General features: G+C 36.4%; 2 protein-coding genes across 3 annotated transcripts; one reads left to right on the forward strand and one right to left on the reverse strand.

Annotated features, from left to right (window-relative positions):
- The first annotated feature begins 2,420 nt into the window (after positions 1 to 2,420).
- LOC111012951 (Prolyl oligopeptidase family protein) lies at positions 2,421 to 7,990 on the forward strand. The gene is made up of 11 exons (XM_022287265.2): positions 2,421 to 2,837; positions 2,957 to 3,135; positions 3,615 to 3,837; positions 3,960 to 4,101; positions 4,288 to 4,488; positions 4,641 to 4,772; positions 4,887 to 5,015; positions 5,769 to 6,184; positions 6,406 to 6,622; positions 7,030 to 7,220; positions 7,541 to 7,990. Exons 1-11 carry the CDS (start codon positions 2,473 to 2,475, stop codon positions 7,716 to 7,718), a joined length of 2,373 nt encoding a protein of 790 aa, XP_022142957.1. The 5' UTR covers positions 2,421 to 2,472; the 3' UTR covers positions 7,719 to 7,990.
- A 545-nt stretch (positions 7,991 to 8,535) lies between these two features.
- On the reverse strand, positions 8,536 to 12,182 carry CAC1 (chloroplastic acetylcoenzyme A carboxylase 1). 2 transcript variants are annotated; one of them, XM_088127830.1, is made up of 7 exons: positions 11,913 to 12,182; positions 11,315 to 11,368; positions 11,067 to 11,215; positions 10,663 to 10,978; positions 10,477 to 10,548; positions 8,925 to 8,990; positions 8,536 to 8,827 (listed from the first exon to the last, which is right to left on the reverse strand). In XM_088127830.1, exons 1-7 carry the CDS (start codon positions 12,063 to 12,065, stop codon positions 8,804 to 8,806), a joined length of 834 nt encoding a protein of 277 aa, XP_087983956.1. In that variant the 5' UTR covers positions 12,066 to 12,182; the 3' UTR covers positions 8,536 to 8,803. The 2 variants fall into 2 exon arrangements, with proteins under 2 accessions (XP_087983956.1, XP_022143201.2); XM_022287509.2 differs by having other exon boundaries at positions 11,067 to 11,233; positions 11,913 to 12,181.
- Between the last annotated feature and the right edge of the window lie 789 nt (positions 12,183 to 12,971).

Below are 12,971 nucleotides of genomic sequence, written 5' to 3' on the forward strand. Positions count from 1 at the left end.
AGGACCATCAAAGTGTTAGGGAATCTTTCTTTATGTAGTTTAAGGTCGCTCCCTCGAAGACAAGTAGGGGTACGGATCGGAATGTCTAAATCTCGCATTACCCTTATTTCCCACTTGCCATTTTATAAAAGGCAGAATCACATCCTTCTAGAAGGTACGGAACACTCTTGGCAAAAGAAATTCTAACTCGACATACTCGTCACTTCTTCATGAGTTCTAACTCAGACATCAAAATGCATGTGGTCGAGCTTCATACATTTGCCACTAGTGCTAGCTAGTTTCTCTTGCATGTGCATTAAAGATGTAGTTGAGAAGTGACACCTATCCAAAAATTTGAATCAACATATTACATGTGGTAAATGACATATAAAATAAGTGACAACCTGTAAAGTTCATAGGAATCAATTAACCCCGTTGATTTTTTTACATCTCTAAGTAAGATTTTTTAGGGGAGGTAAGATTTTTTAGGGGAGGTGTTTAGTTTACGAGTCTCTCGAGCTTCTGTAGCCTAAAGATTAAAAGCCTATGTTTTGTGCAATATGATTAGATTATGTGATTTATATAACTTATATTTGTAAAATTTATGGACCTTGTAATTTTAGAAAAGTCAGATGAATTGTGTAAGCTTGAACTTGTGCATAGCATTAGTTCATAATGTTAAAATATTATGGTCATTAATATCGTTCTAAAAATAGGCCACTTGTGGGAATAAAATAACAATTTCTAAAAATATTTTGTTAATACTCAAACATGTTTAATTTTCACCTTCTTTTAATATAAAAACAAATACGTAAAATTTTAACTTAAAACCCACAAATTATTGCTCCAACTCTCAACATGGAAGACATTGGGCCGAAGCCCATTAAGCTTTCGTAGTCTTTGACCTATACCGTGGCAAACGTTGGAAAGAAATATTTTTTGTTTATACTTGGGTGGGAGCAAACCAAGTATTGAGCATGTAAAGTATTCGCATCTTATATGAATTTGCACCCTACTTTTTTTAATAACTTTTTTGTTCTACCTAATTTTTGCCTACTTGATTGAGGTTTAAGTGTTGTTTTTACATGGGGAGAGAAAGGAGAGAAATAATATAAGGGAAAGTCCAACGATGGAGTATGGGGACTTCCAACATTCTGCACTTCCCTTTGACTTTTTAAAGTTGCGCTTTGTGATTAAGGATAGAAGTCTGACACGTCGCTAGACGTGCCACAAGTTCTGAGTGCCAGGTTTGTTAACCATATTTATACAACCTTACAGTATACTCGACATTCCCCATTTGGTGCGTCTAATGCTCTCCTCTTATCGAGTTACGCGAGCTTCAAGTGTTCCTCTATTGACGTACCATGTGGCGTTCTATATTTACCCTCACCACTAATAATTTTTTGTAGCTTATTATTTTTTTTTAGACATTAAGCGAACAGAACATATATTTACATAAAGATCTAAATAAGTATTTAAAAAATAGGTATTTTGATCAATCTTGCCAATCATCTCGATAGGCTTCTCTTACGTGGGTGATTTGAAAACATAAATTTGAAATTAAAAGACTCAATGGAAAACACACTTGCATTGAGTGTTTGATAACAAATTTTATCTCAATTTAAAAAATTGTTGGTGTGTTTAGTTAGTAAACTAGTGATATTTACCGTGTATTTGGAAGTGATAGTAGAATTAGTAATTTTGAAAGAAGAGGTTTAAGTAGAATTAATTTTCCAAAATTACTTTAAAAATCAATTTTAAGTGGTTTTAAGCTTTCCAAAAATCAAATTTCTAATTTACCAAACATGATCAATAGAAAGAGGAATGATTTTGACAATAGCAAAAGTGATTTTAAATCACTCACAAACACACCCTTAATCCAATCTAAAATATTATTAGTCAATATGTTAACCCATATGTTATAAATTTTGTATAATTATTATTATAGAATATTATATAATTTATAATATATTTGTTTCATAGGTTTTAATTTTAAGTTTATCACCAGAATAATATATTTGGTTTTTGTTTTCTTTGTGTAATTATACATTTTAAAATTCCAAATTCAAGTGATTAAACCATTGAAAAATGTTATTTTTAGAATTCTGATTAGAAAACCAAAATAGTTTTAAAAAACAAATGTGCCAATTACATATTAACGAATCTATTTAATTTAGTGAATCTGAAAACAATAAATATAATCCGAATTACATAACAAACGAGCTCTTATTTTTATTTATTTTACGTCGGTTTTGATTTTGGTTCGATCATAGTATCAAACTGAACCAAATTGAACCACTTCAGCCAAGCTTGTAGAGAATTAAATAGGGCAGGAGTCGTTAAAAACTCCAACCACTGCCCAAGCCCAAGCCCAACTCAATCTTCAACCTTACATTAAATTAAAATAAATAAAATTGTGAATTTAGTGGCAGTTTCGGAACAAAAACCTCTCATAAACCCTTCTTTAACAATTCCGGCGAAAGAGCTCAGATAATGAACCAATTTCGCGTAGCCCTCCGGCACCGCTGCAATCATCTTCACGGCGCTCTGCGGCGATGCCTCCACTACAAGGCACCGAAGCCACCGCAGCCACCGTCACCGGCGGCGCCACCGAAGCCCCCAAAGAAGCCGCAGAGCTTCACAATGCACGAGGTCACATGGGAGGACCCGTACAGTTGGATGTCGAGCTTGAACGACAAGGTGGCGATGCGGCATATGGACGTCTATATGGAGCAGGAGGAGAAGTATACGGAAGCTGTAATGGCCGGCACAGAACGCCTCCAGAGTAAGCTCCAGTCGGAAATGGCTTCTCGCTTGGATTTCGATCTCTCAACCCCTCCCATTCGCTGGGGCCCTTGGTATGTGTTTTTTCTTGGTGAACTATTTGCGTTAGTTAATGTTTTTGTTGCCGATGAGAAGCGCTCTCTTTACCTTGATTACTGTTGATCTCTTTGAAGGCGAATGTCAATCGCCGCAGGTTGTACTATCGAAGAGTCGAAGAAGGAAAGCAATATCCTGTTCTCTGCCGCAGATTAGCGAGCTTACATGAAGAATTTATTTCTAACAGATCTCCTTCCGCTGGATTTGATTATGTGTCGGGCAAGAAAATTGAGCAGAAGTTGCTTGATTACAATCAAGAAGCTGAGAGATTCGGAGGTGTTGTTACTTTCTCTGGCATTCCTCTTTTTTCCTTTGGTTTAAGATGTTCTTTTGTGGGGATTCAGGAATATCATCGAGTTTGGGATGACTATGAGAGGGTAAAACGTGCTTTAAGCCGATTAAAGGTACTTTAAAAAATATTATGGTGTTTGGTTTTATAATTAAAAGTGATTTTTAAAATTAAAAAAACACTTAAAAGTCACTTCTAAAGTGTTTGGGGAAGAAGTGTATTCACTTAAAAATACTTTTTTTAAAAGTTGTCTCAAACTCGCTATTAGGCTTTATACATGGGGCAATGAAATAAGTCTATTTCTTGCTGCAGCATGATAGATTTGGTTTGATCTCATATATGAAATGAAGTAATCATCTGCAAGAAGAAGAGATTAGGTTTCTGATTCTTGTTTTCGTGTGACCATATTTAATGCCCACATGTATTTGGAATACGTTGAAACGCATCCTCTTAATGATTATTGCAGGTTATGCCTACGAGGAGCTATCAGAAGTATCTCCAGATCATCGCTTTCTTGCATACACTATGTATGACAAGGACAATGACTACTTCAGATTATCTGTAAAGAATTTGAATTCCGGTTCTTTGTGTAGTAAGCCTCAAGTGGATCGAGTTTCTAATTTGGCATGGGCCAAAGGTGGCCAGGCATTGCTATATGTTGTTACTGATCAAAATAAAAGACCATGTAGGTTGGTAAATTAGTGTCTCCGTGCAGTTGCTCCTAATTAGTGTATTATTTAAAATTTGTTTTTTCCCATTTTGGCTATGGTTGTGAAAATGAAATGGAATGTGCTTGTTTCTGTCCGTTTAGGTTGTATTGTAGCATGATTGGATCAACCGATGACGATATTTTGCTTCTGGAAGAACTGGATGACGATATCCATGTTTATATTAGACACACAAAAGATTTTCATTTTGTTACTGTTAATCGATTCTCTCCCACGTCTTCTAAGGTGTGTATGACATCTGAAGAACTTCATAGTCGATACTTATGTTAGTTGAAATTATGTATTTGGCTCCTAAATATTCTTATATTTACATTTAGTGAATGTTTTTCGCCACCAATTATAACTTGCTTATATTTGTTCTCCCAATTTAGATTGAGTTCGTTTGTGTTGTTTTCTGAACCCGCATTTTAGGTCTTTCTGATTGATGCTGCTGATCCATTATCTGGTATGGTGTTAATTTGGGAGTGTGGAGGTTTGGCCCATTGCATAATGGAACATCACCTGGGAGATCTTTACTTGTTTACGGATGCTGATAAAGGTCATGAAGCAGTAGATTCTCATTACCTTCTTCGTAGTCCCCTTAAGGTTGATTCTACTGCAAGAACATGGGAGGTTGGTTGTGTTCGTTGGGATTTGGTGTCCCTGTTACACTTTATGATCCAAAAACTTCACCATTTCCACGAACATTGTTTTTCGTCTCTCCATCTTGATAAGTCTTATTTCCACACATTTTCTTAAGCAACCGATTTTATGATGTGGTGCAGCATGTATTTATTGAAGACCAAGACTTGGTGATGTTGGATGTTGATTTCAGTCACACACATTTGGTGCTTATACTTAGGGAAGGCCAGAAATTTAGACTCTGTGCTGTTCGTCTACCCTTGCCTGTTGGAAAGGTCTGGTTTAAGTAATGTCAGGACTTTCTATTGCGCTGGTTGCATTATAATATGTGGCAAAGCCCTAGCCTACTGTTATATATTCCTTGACATCTGTCTCTCTCTATGTACCAGGGACCAATCCATCTCAAAGAACTTGAACTACAATTCCTACCTCTTCCTGAGAATGTATCACAAATTTCCCCAGGACCAAATTATGACTTTTATTCATCAACAATGCGATTTACTATTTCATCACCTGTGGTACGTGGATTTCTATTGGTTTCGTCTTCTTAAGATTGTTTCAATGCACATGGTTGGTTACCATTACTGTATAATGGTTGAGGCACGAAGCTTGATGAATATGAATTCTTAATTGCTTTTAATGTTAAAACTTTTGTCTATTATCATATCTTACGTGAGTTTGGGTGGCAGTTTACTTTTTCTTTATGGTTTAAACTAGAAGATAAGAGAACTGCCCTAGTTTACATTTTAAAATTAATCCAGTACATTTGAAACTTGTAACGAGGGTATAGGGAACTTTTCACCATGTACCTTTTTGTCCTGCAGTAAGCATTTGAATACTCGGATTTTATACCAGGATACGACTACTATTCTATTGGTAATGTGCCAGCAAAACTTGGCACAAACATTTATTTTACAGTCGCCTATTATGGTCTATCCTCTATCTTTAGTTATATTATCTTAGCCGCCCTTCTTTTTTAACTCATTACTTCTGGATTTGTGAATTTGTTTTATTATCCCAATTTATGGGTTGTTGTTACCCTTTTGCCTATGTAAAGTTGTCAAGTTCGCTTCTCAACTTGTTTCCTTATACTAAACTTGGGTCTGACTCTATGATATTGAGCTATTATCCTTGATAGCTTTAGCTTTAACAACCTATCCTTTGGAATGTAATGGTTATAGAACTTAACCTCCTTAAACTTCAAGATAAATGTAATAGTAATACTGTCTGACCATTTGCCGCCCATTAATTGTTTTCCGAATTTCAAACAGATGCCTGATGCTGTGGTTGATTATCACCTATCAGATGGAAAATGGAATATCATTCAACAGCAAAGCATTCTTCATGAAAGAACACGAATTCTGTATGGAACAACCTCTACTACAGGAGCATCAGGAAAAATATCTAACGTGTTGGAGGACTCTGTGGGTGAAGGCAACTTGAATGATGATCAGATGTGGAACAGCCTCTCTGAATTTTATGCTTGTGAACGCTTCAATGTGCCATCAAATGATGGGGTTTTGGTTCCTTTAACAGTTGTATACTCTTACAAGTGTAAAAGAGAAAATGACAACCCTGGATTACTACATGTACATGGAGCATATGGTGAGCTACTTGACAAACGGTGGCGCAGTGAGTTGAAAAGCCTTCTCGATCGTGGCTGGGTCATTGCATATGCTGATGTGAGGTTTGTATGCATTTGTACTTCTCTGAATTCCAAATACCTTTGTAGCTGAACTTTTTATTGCTTTGGTGATGATACACAGCTTTCTCCGGTAGAAATTGTTTTAATTCAACATATGATAGTTATCACTTATTTCAGTTACCGTAAAAACTTCTATTTCTCAATTTTGGCATCTGATTTCTTTTTGTTTGCCCCTGTCATATAATTTGATGCTTTGGTTCTAGAGGTGGAGGCGGTGGGGGTAAGAAGTGGCATCATGATGGTAGGCGTGCAAAGAAGTTTAATTCAATTCAAGACTATATTTCATGTGCTAAATTTCTTGCTGAGAGAAATATTATAAATGAGGAGAAGCTTGCTGGTTGGGGCTATAGTGCTGGAGGACTTTTGGTTGCTTCTGCCATCAATCAATGCCCAGAATTATTTCGAGCTGCTATTTTGAAAGTATGCTTCCATCTTTTGCATTATTTCTCTTTCATACTTGTTGCATCTTATGTTACTTCTGAAGTCGGATGAGGGCTTCCCTTTTCTAAGACTTTATTCTTTTTGTATCATCACTTTGTATGTATGTATATGTGTGTGTGTGTATATATATCTCTCTGCTTGTTTTGAAATAACTTCTCTGTGAACAGTGTGGCTAATTTTAGTGCTTGGAGGCATGTTTGGGAGTGAAAAGTCAAAATCATTTTCTCCATTTGTAAACACTAGGATATGTACTTTTGTCATTGTCAAAATCACACCTATTTAAAATAATAATGATATACAAATGATTTTAGAAAATGGTGAAAGGTTTTTGGCTCAAACATGCCTTTTATCCATTTTGTTTGACCAAATCTTTCTTTTTGTCGCAGGTTCCATTTCTAGATCCAATAAGCACACTCCTTCATCCCATTATACCACTAACAGCTGCTGACTATGAAGAATTTGGATATCCTGGGAATGTAGATGATTTTCATGCAATACGCAGGTATTCTCCCTACGATAACATACAGAAGGATGTCGCCTACCCTGCTGTTTTGATAACCTCAACCTTCAATACCCGGTAATTGTCATTCTTTTTCTGCTTGTCTAAAGTTCATGTCATTGTAAAGTCCATGCTTCTTTCTTAAACAAGAAAAATGTTCTGCATAGGCGTTCAGGATGTTGCTTTTGGCTGAACTAGAATTAGAAGACTAGAAGTTAGCTGATAATAAAAGAAAAGAGGAAGCCAAGTATTTATCACTCAGGACATTTCAAATTTCAGCCCATTCTAGTTTTCTAGCTTTTAAATAGATCAACTAGTCGTTTCATTTACTCATCAGGAAATATTGTTCCTTGCCCAGTCATTATGTTATGTTCAATCTTCTTATTTGTGTTATACAGATTTGGAGTATGGGAAGCTGCAAAATGGATTGCTCGAGTCCGTGATTTCAGTATTTACGATCCGAAGCGTCCAGTAATTCTCAATTTAACAACAGACATAGTAGAGGAAAACAGGTATTTGCACTGTAAAGAATCAGCTTTAGAGACTGCATTTCTTATGAAGGTGATGGAATCCTAGGCTGCACTACCTAGAACTGCAGTTAAAATTAAGATCTATACATGCAAGTTGTGGAGACGATAATTAGGATAGATTTAGATTAGATTAGGTTAGGCGAGGGTAAAATTCATCAAGGGTTTTAAATAGTCAAGAAATCTACCCTCGTTTAGGTAAATTATTAGAATGGGTTATTTATTTTTCAAAATAATGGAACGGAAATAATGTATTGTAATGAATCGTTGTGATAAGTTTTTCTTTGTGTAACTACTTGCAATTAAGCAAGTTTCATGCTAGATTTCGATGGTATGAATCTGACCTAACCACTACACATTGCATTTAAAATTCTTTGTTAAATCAAAAACTAAAATGGATGTTGAATCGAAGCTAGCATCAATCTAGGTTAGGTAAAACTAAATTCTTCGCTCGAATTTGTTGCACTTGTGCGATGCCGAGGGTTCTCAAATATAAGAGATTAAAAGACGAGGACGAGCAAGCTAGAAGTATTTTTCCACTCATTATCTTGATACGTATGGCTTCATATAAGATCTACTACATATAGCTTCAAATGATTGCATCTAAATAAACATCTATTCATCATTGCCCGAAGTTGATAGATCACGAAAAAATAAGCATAGTGTAATGCACAAAAGGCTCGAAGCCACGCATAGCAACAGGCAATATATCCAGGTGGGATTTATTCATTTAAAACTTACTGAGAAAAGGCAGTACATGATGAAGACTTTCCAGTTTTTGTGATTACCATCTATGGCTTATGAGGTAGAGATTGTTTACTTACCAAATGATTGATCAACTGCCTTTCATTTCATCAACTCAAGAAGGCACCAAAATAGAAGTATTTATTAAAGGATAAGGAAAAAAAATATCTAATTTCACAACCAAAGTTCCCACTAAAACTAGAGAAGTAACTGACGTTTATGAACACAATCTCTCTCTCTTGGTACACTCGATTAAAATGGGAAAACAAAAAAAGAAACTACCATAATAATCCACAACCTGACCTTGATCGGAAACTCAATTTGCTTCCCATACTCAGCTTAATCTTATCTGCTTAACTCATCACGTGTAAATGAAATGGGATTCGTTGTTTAAGGTTGGATGATGAACAGAGGCTGCAAAGAAATCAGAAGAAAATACAAGTCCATAAATCCAAGAAAACAAAAAACGTGGAGTTTATAGCCACAATATCTTTAATGGTTAGGTACTCACCGTGTCGACACTAACGGGCTTCCCATCCTCTGCAACAACCTCAACTATGGTCCCTGATTGGTCGGCCTGAAAATTTAGGTTTTTTTAAAGAGCATACATTAGCCATTGTTGGGTTAAAACAGTGATCTGGGTAGCTGGCTACTGGACATTATGCATAGAAATGCAGTTCTATTTTACCTTTAAGAGTGGCTAGTCAATATTACTAGATATCAAACAAGACCTCTTGAATTTCGACTCTAATTTGTGAACATACCTTCTTATTAATTTCTTTCCCACCACGTTTCTCTCTCATCAACTTTTTTCCACACTCACTTTTCCCACTGATCTCTTTCCCCCCGATAAAATTTGACAGTCGTCAATGACTCAAATTATTTTTATTCGCAGTTTACTGGTGTTATTGATAAAAGTAAAAATGGTGTTGCCAACTATAGTTCACTTTCCTAATTAACTTATTTGTGTGGACCTTTGCTTTAAATGGATTAAGCACAGCTGATCTAGTTCAAAAGAAGCACGCATACATTGTTTTTGTCCCCTGTCTCACTACTGTTGTTTATGCTTTAAGAATAAGAAGGATTTAAAGGAGGATTTAAAGTTAAAACATCTTATTTTCTGGTACCAGATAAGCTAAAAGTTGTGGGCTGGCCTACTTAATTCTTTTGGTGTTTCTTGGTGCTCCTGTGCGGATGTGGTTAGGTCCTTGGACTAGATGCTTTATGGTTTGGATCTGAATCCTCCGGTTTGATTTGTTTGGATTACGGCTGTTAAGGCCACATTCTGGGAGATTTGGAAGGAAAGTAACTATCTAACTTTTGAAGATAACAGAGAAGGACGGACGTGTGTTGGAGTTTGGAGAACCTTTTTGTAAGTTCCTTTCGTGTCCCTTAGTAATTTTTCGTTTTTCTGATGAAAAGTTTTTATTTTCTATCAAAGAAAAGTATACTAAGAGGGAGTACTAATTGTTATGGAAGTACTAGTACTACACTGTAATAGATCAATAATTGTTTGAAGGAGACTAAAGAGATACAAACAGCAGAAAAAATGAAAAATGACAGCATTACTACTTGCTGTATCTATCCTGAATGAACTCTAGCCTATAATTCTTCAGGCACTTTTGCACTACACGATGAATAATCTCTTGAGACTAATCCGTAGGTATATGACATTAATTAGGACATAAAAAAGAATCGAACTGAAAATTACTTGAATGAAAAGTGTGATATGAATTTTTAACAACAGCCAACATCGCCACTGACTACCATCTTGTTGGAAACATGCCCAATCCATGATCAGGCTATTCTAAACAGTCAATGTAGAATTTGCAATTTATGTGGTTCCCACAATACTATGGAGAGCGTGGAATAAATTATTCACAAATTCAACGGAGAACAGGACATAAAATTAAAGCAAGACAAGGAAATAGCAAGCAGTGGTAGAATATTGATCAATGCTCCATATAGATGGTTCTAAAAAAAAATGCTCCATATAGATGGTAAACTTCAACATAATTTTTCACATTCATAGGATCTAAATGGACGAAGAGGGAAATTCTTACTTCTATTTCGTTCATTAATTTCATGGCCTCAATGATGCATAAGACCTGTCCCTTCTGTACTTTATCTCCAACCTATAGGAAGAATTCCTCAAATCAGCCCCAATGATAGATTTACGATGAAACAAAAAGTTGCAGGAGACATTCCGATAATTGATTTATGAAATACTATTCACTAAAGAAACTCACCTTGACATATGGTGGTTCTCCAGGTCCTGGACTACGGTAGAATGTGCCTGCCATAGGACATTTAAGAGGTGGAAGGGAGGAGTTGGTCGACTTGGTATCAGGAGGTGGAGATGGTGTCGAAACAGGAGAATTAGGCGCTGATGCAGCAGCAGGAGCAGGGGGAGGAGCTGATTGTGCTACTGAAGGTGGGGGTGCATACATTAGAGGAACGGCAGGAGGAAGCGATGGTTGAGGTAAGGCCTCCTTTTTCCGGATCACCACTTCACAGTCGAGCTGTTTCAGTTGCAACTCTACAATATCTCTTGAATCGACAAGTCTGCAAGCAGGTAGCAAAATGTTATACTTACACCCCAGCCATATGTAGGATAATTTTGAGGAAAAGTTCAAAGATTCAGCTAGCTAACTTGATAAGGCTTGAAACTTGAGTAATGAACTCAGAGATTGACTCCTCCGTTGCCAAAGTTTTAGAAGATTCTTTATCATTCAATGGTTTAGCATCCCTTCCAGCTGACTCAGATGAAGTTTTCGCAGCAGTAGAACCATCAACAGGATCCTTCAATGAAACAGACGACTTCAAGAACAGCAAGTTAGGAAGGACTAAGCACTTCAACAAAATAAAATCCTCTGCAACAAAAATTCGAAGTAAGCATACCTCATTCAATTGTGCTCGCAGGAAAGCTGAATTCTTACGAATTGGCTGCACACCCTGCAACATAACACTTACATCACACGCTTTAATCATGACAAAAAATAACAGCACGGCATGCAAAATAGAGTCTTAGCTGGAGTGATATAGTTCTATACAATCATTGGTAGAAATCTGTCTGCAGGTGGAAGGTGTACTGATCTAAGAAGGTAACAGAGTAGGAACAAAATTGGAAACATTGCAGATGGATCACTATAAAAGTTATTTCCAAACATTTAACCCTTGCTTATGAGCTAGCTGTTCGTAGGTTGTACCCAATTCACAGTGCGGTCTGCTTTTAGATTGCTTTTCAAATTTGTGTATTACAATAAAACAGTCCAAGAATTACATTTGAAAGACATTCTTTGTGTTTGTCCTTGCCGATTGGCAGCAAGCGTCCTACACAACACTCCATTGAAACATTTAATTACCCACCAATAAATCCAAAAGCAACTAAGAAATTCACACAGCAGGACGCAAATACAAAATCAGAAACCCAAAGCCAAGACACGAAGGAAATAGAATTCGCAGAAATAGGAGAGAAGGGAGAGGAATTGGGGCGTACCGTGGTGAAAATCCGGAGTCTGGGCTTGGGGGAGAGGCGAAAGGAGAGGGCGGAATGGGGGGTGTTGTGGTTAGTGGTGGCGCGAGGCAGAGTAGTGGAGGGAGGCTTGGCGACCGCCGAAGCCGCGGAAGCTGAAGCTGAAGCTGAAGCCATTGGCAATGGAGTTTCAGAGAGAGCTTTGGGGATTCCGTGGAGGAATTGCAGTTGCAGTTGGAGTTGCAGGTGAGGAATGGAAGCTCGATGACGATGAAACCAATGAGAAAATAAAGAGAGGGCGATGCGATGATGATATTACCACACTCGCCCTTCCACTTCCTTACATTTCCGCCACGTAACTCGCACGTGACATTTCTATATCCTTTTTTTTAGACACCATAAATTAGAAAAATAATAATAACAATTACTCCGAATTTTTAATTTTATTAAATTAAACTATAGGTTTAAATGAGTACTACAGTTTTTACTCTCTGTCTAATAAAAAAAAAATGTAAGGATATAAAAATACACTAATCTATGATTCTATAGCATGTGAGTATACATTATGCAAATTTAAAGTTATTCTTCTATTACTTTTTTGCACAATTTTATCCTACAATATCTCGACATTAATTTAACTTAATAGTTAAGATATCTTACTCATTTTCTATAGGTCATGAGTTGTTATTTTCCTAAAGGTTTGATGTTGCTCTTCCTTAAAGGTCACATGTTCAATTTTCCGTCCCCATATTTATTGTATTGAGTAACGAGAAACAGTTGATTATTTTTATTATTTAATAAGTTAAATTGCATAAATCACAGCATTGAGTGAAAAAATTGGACTCCTAAAAATTCATTAATAAAATCTTCAAAATTTATAAGTGATTATAACATAGTGAAAGTGATTAAACGTGCCTTTATAAAATAATGGCTTAACATGAAATTTAAAAACTCCCAAAATTTTATTTTAGAAGTAATAAGCAAATTTCCAATCATCTGATTTGGAAAAATTGCGATTTACGTGGCGCCAAGGTTCCCGCCAAAAGATCAAGAAAATGGGCATCATCAAATGGAACGCGCCCA

This window comes from Momordica charantia (genome assembly GCF_013281855.1).
Source record: "Momordica charantia cultivar OHB3-1 chromosome 8 unlocalized genomic scaffold, Mcharantia_2.0 BLBB01000008.1, whole genome shotgun sequence".
Lineage (NCBI taxonomy): Eukaryota > Viridiplantae > Streptophyta > Magnoliopsida > Cucurbitales > Cucurbitaceae > Momordica > Momordica charantia.

What these genes read in the sequence shown, in the direction of transcription:
- LOC111012951 (XM_022287265.2), top strand. Translation starts at nt 2,473, where the DNA reads ATGAACCAATTTCGCGTAGCCCTCCGGCACCGCTGCAATCATCTTCAC. An exon ending in TACCCTTGCCTGTTGGAAAG is followed by an intron (nt 4,773 to 4,886) that starts GTCTGGTTTAAG and finishes TCTATGTACCAG; the next exon opens with GGACCAATCCATCTCAAAGA. An exon ending in ATTGCATATGCTGATGTGAG is followed by an intron (nt 6,185 to 6,405) that starts GTTTGTATGCAT and finishes CTTTGGTTCTAG; the next exon opens with AGGTGGAGGCGGTGGGGGTA.
- CAC1 (XM_022287509.2), bottom strand. Translation starts at nt 12,065, where the DNA reads ATGGCTTCAGCTTCAGCTTCAGCTTCCGCGGCTTCGGCGGTCGCCAAG. An exon ending in TGCGAGCACAATTGAATGAG is followed by an intron (nt 11,234 to 11,314) that starts GTATGCTTACTT and finishes CTGTTCTTGAAG; the next exon opens with TCGTCTGTTTCATTGAAGGA. An exon ending in CAAGTTTCAAGCCTTATCAA is followed by an intron (nt 10,979 to 11,066) that starts GTTAGCTAGCTG and finishes ACCTGCTTGCAG; the next exon opens with ACTTGTCGATTCAAGAGATA.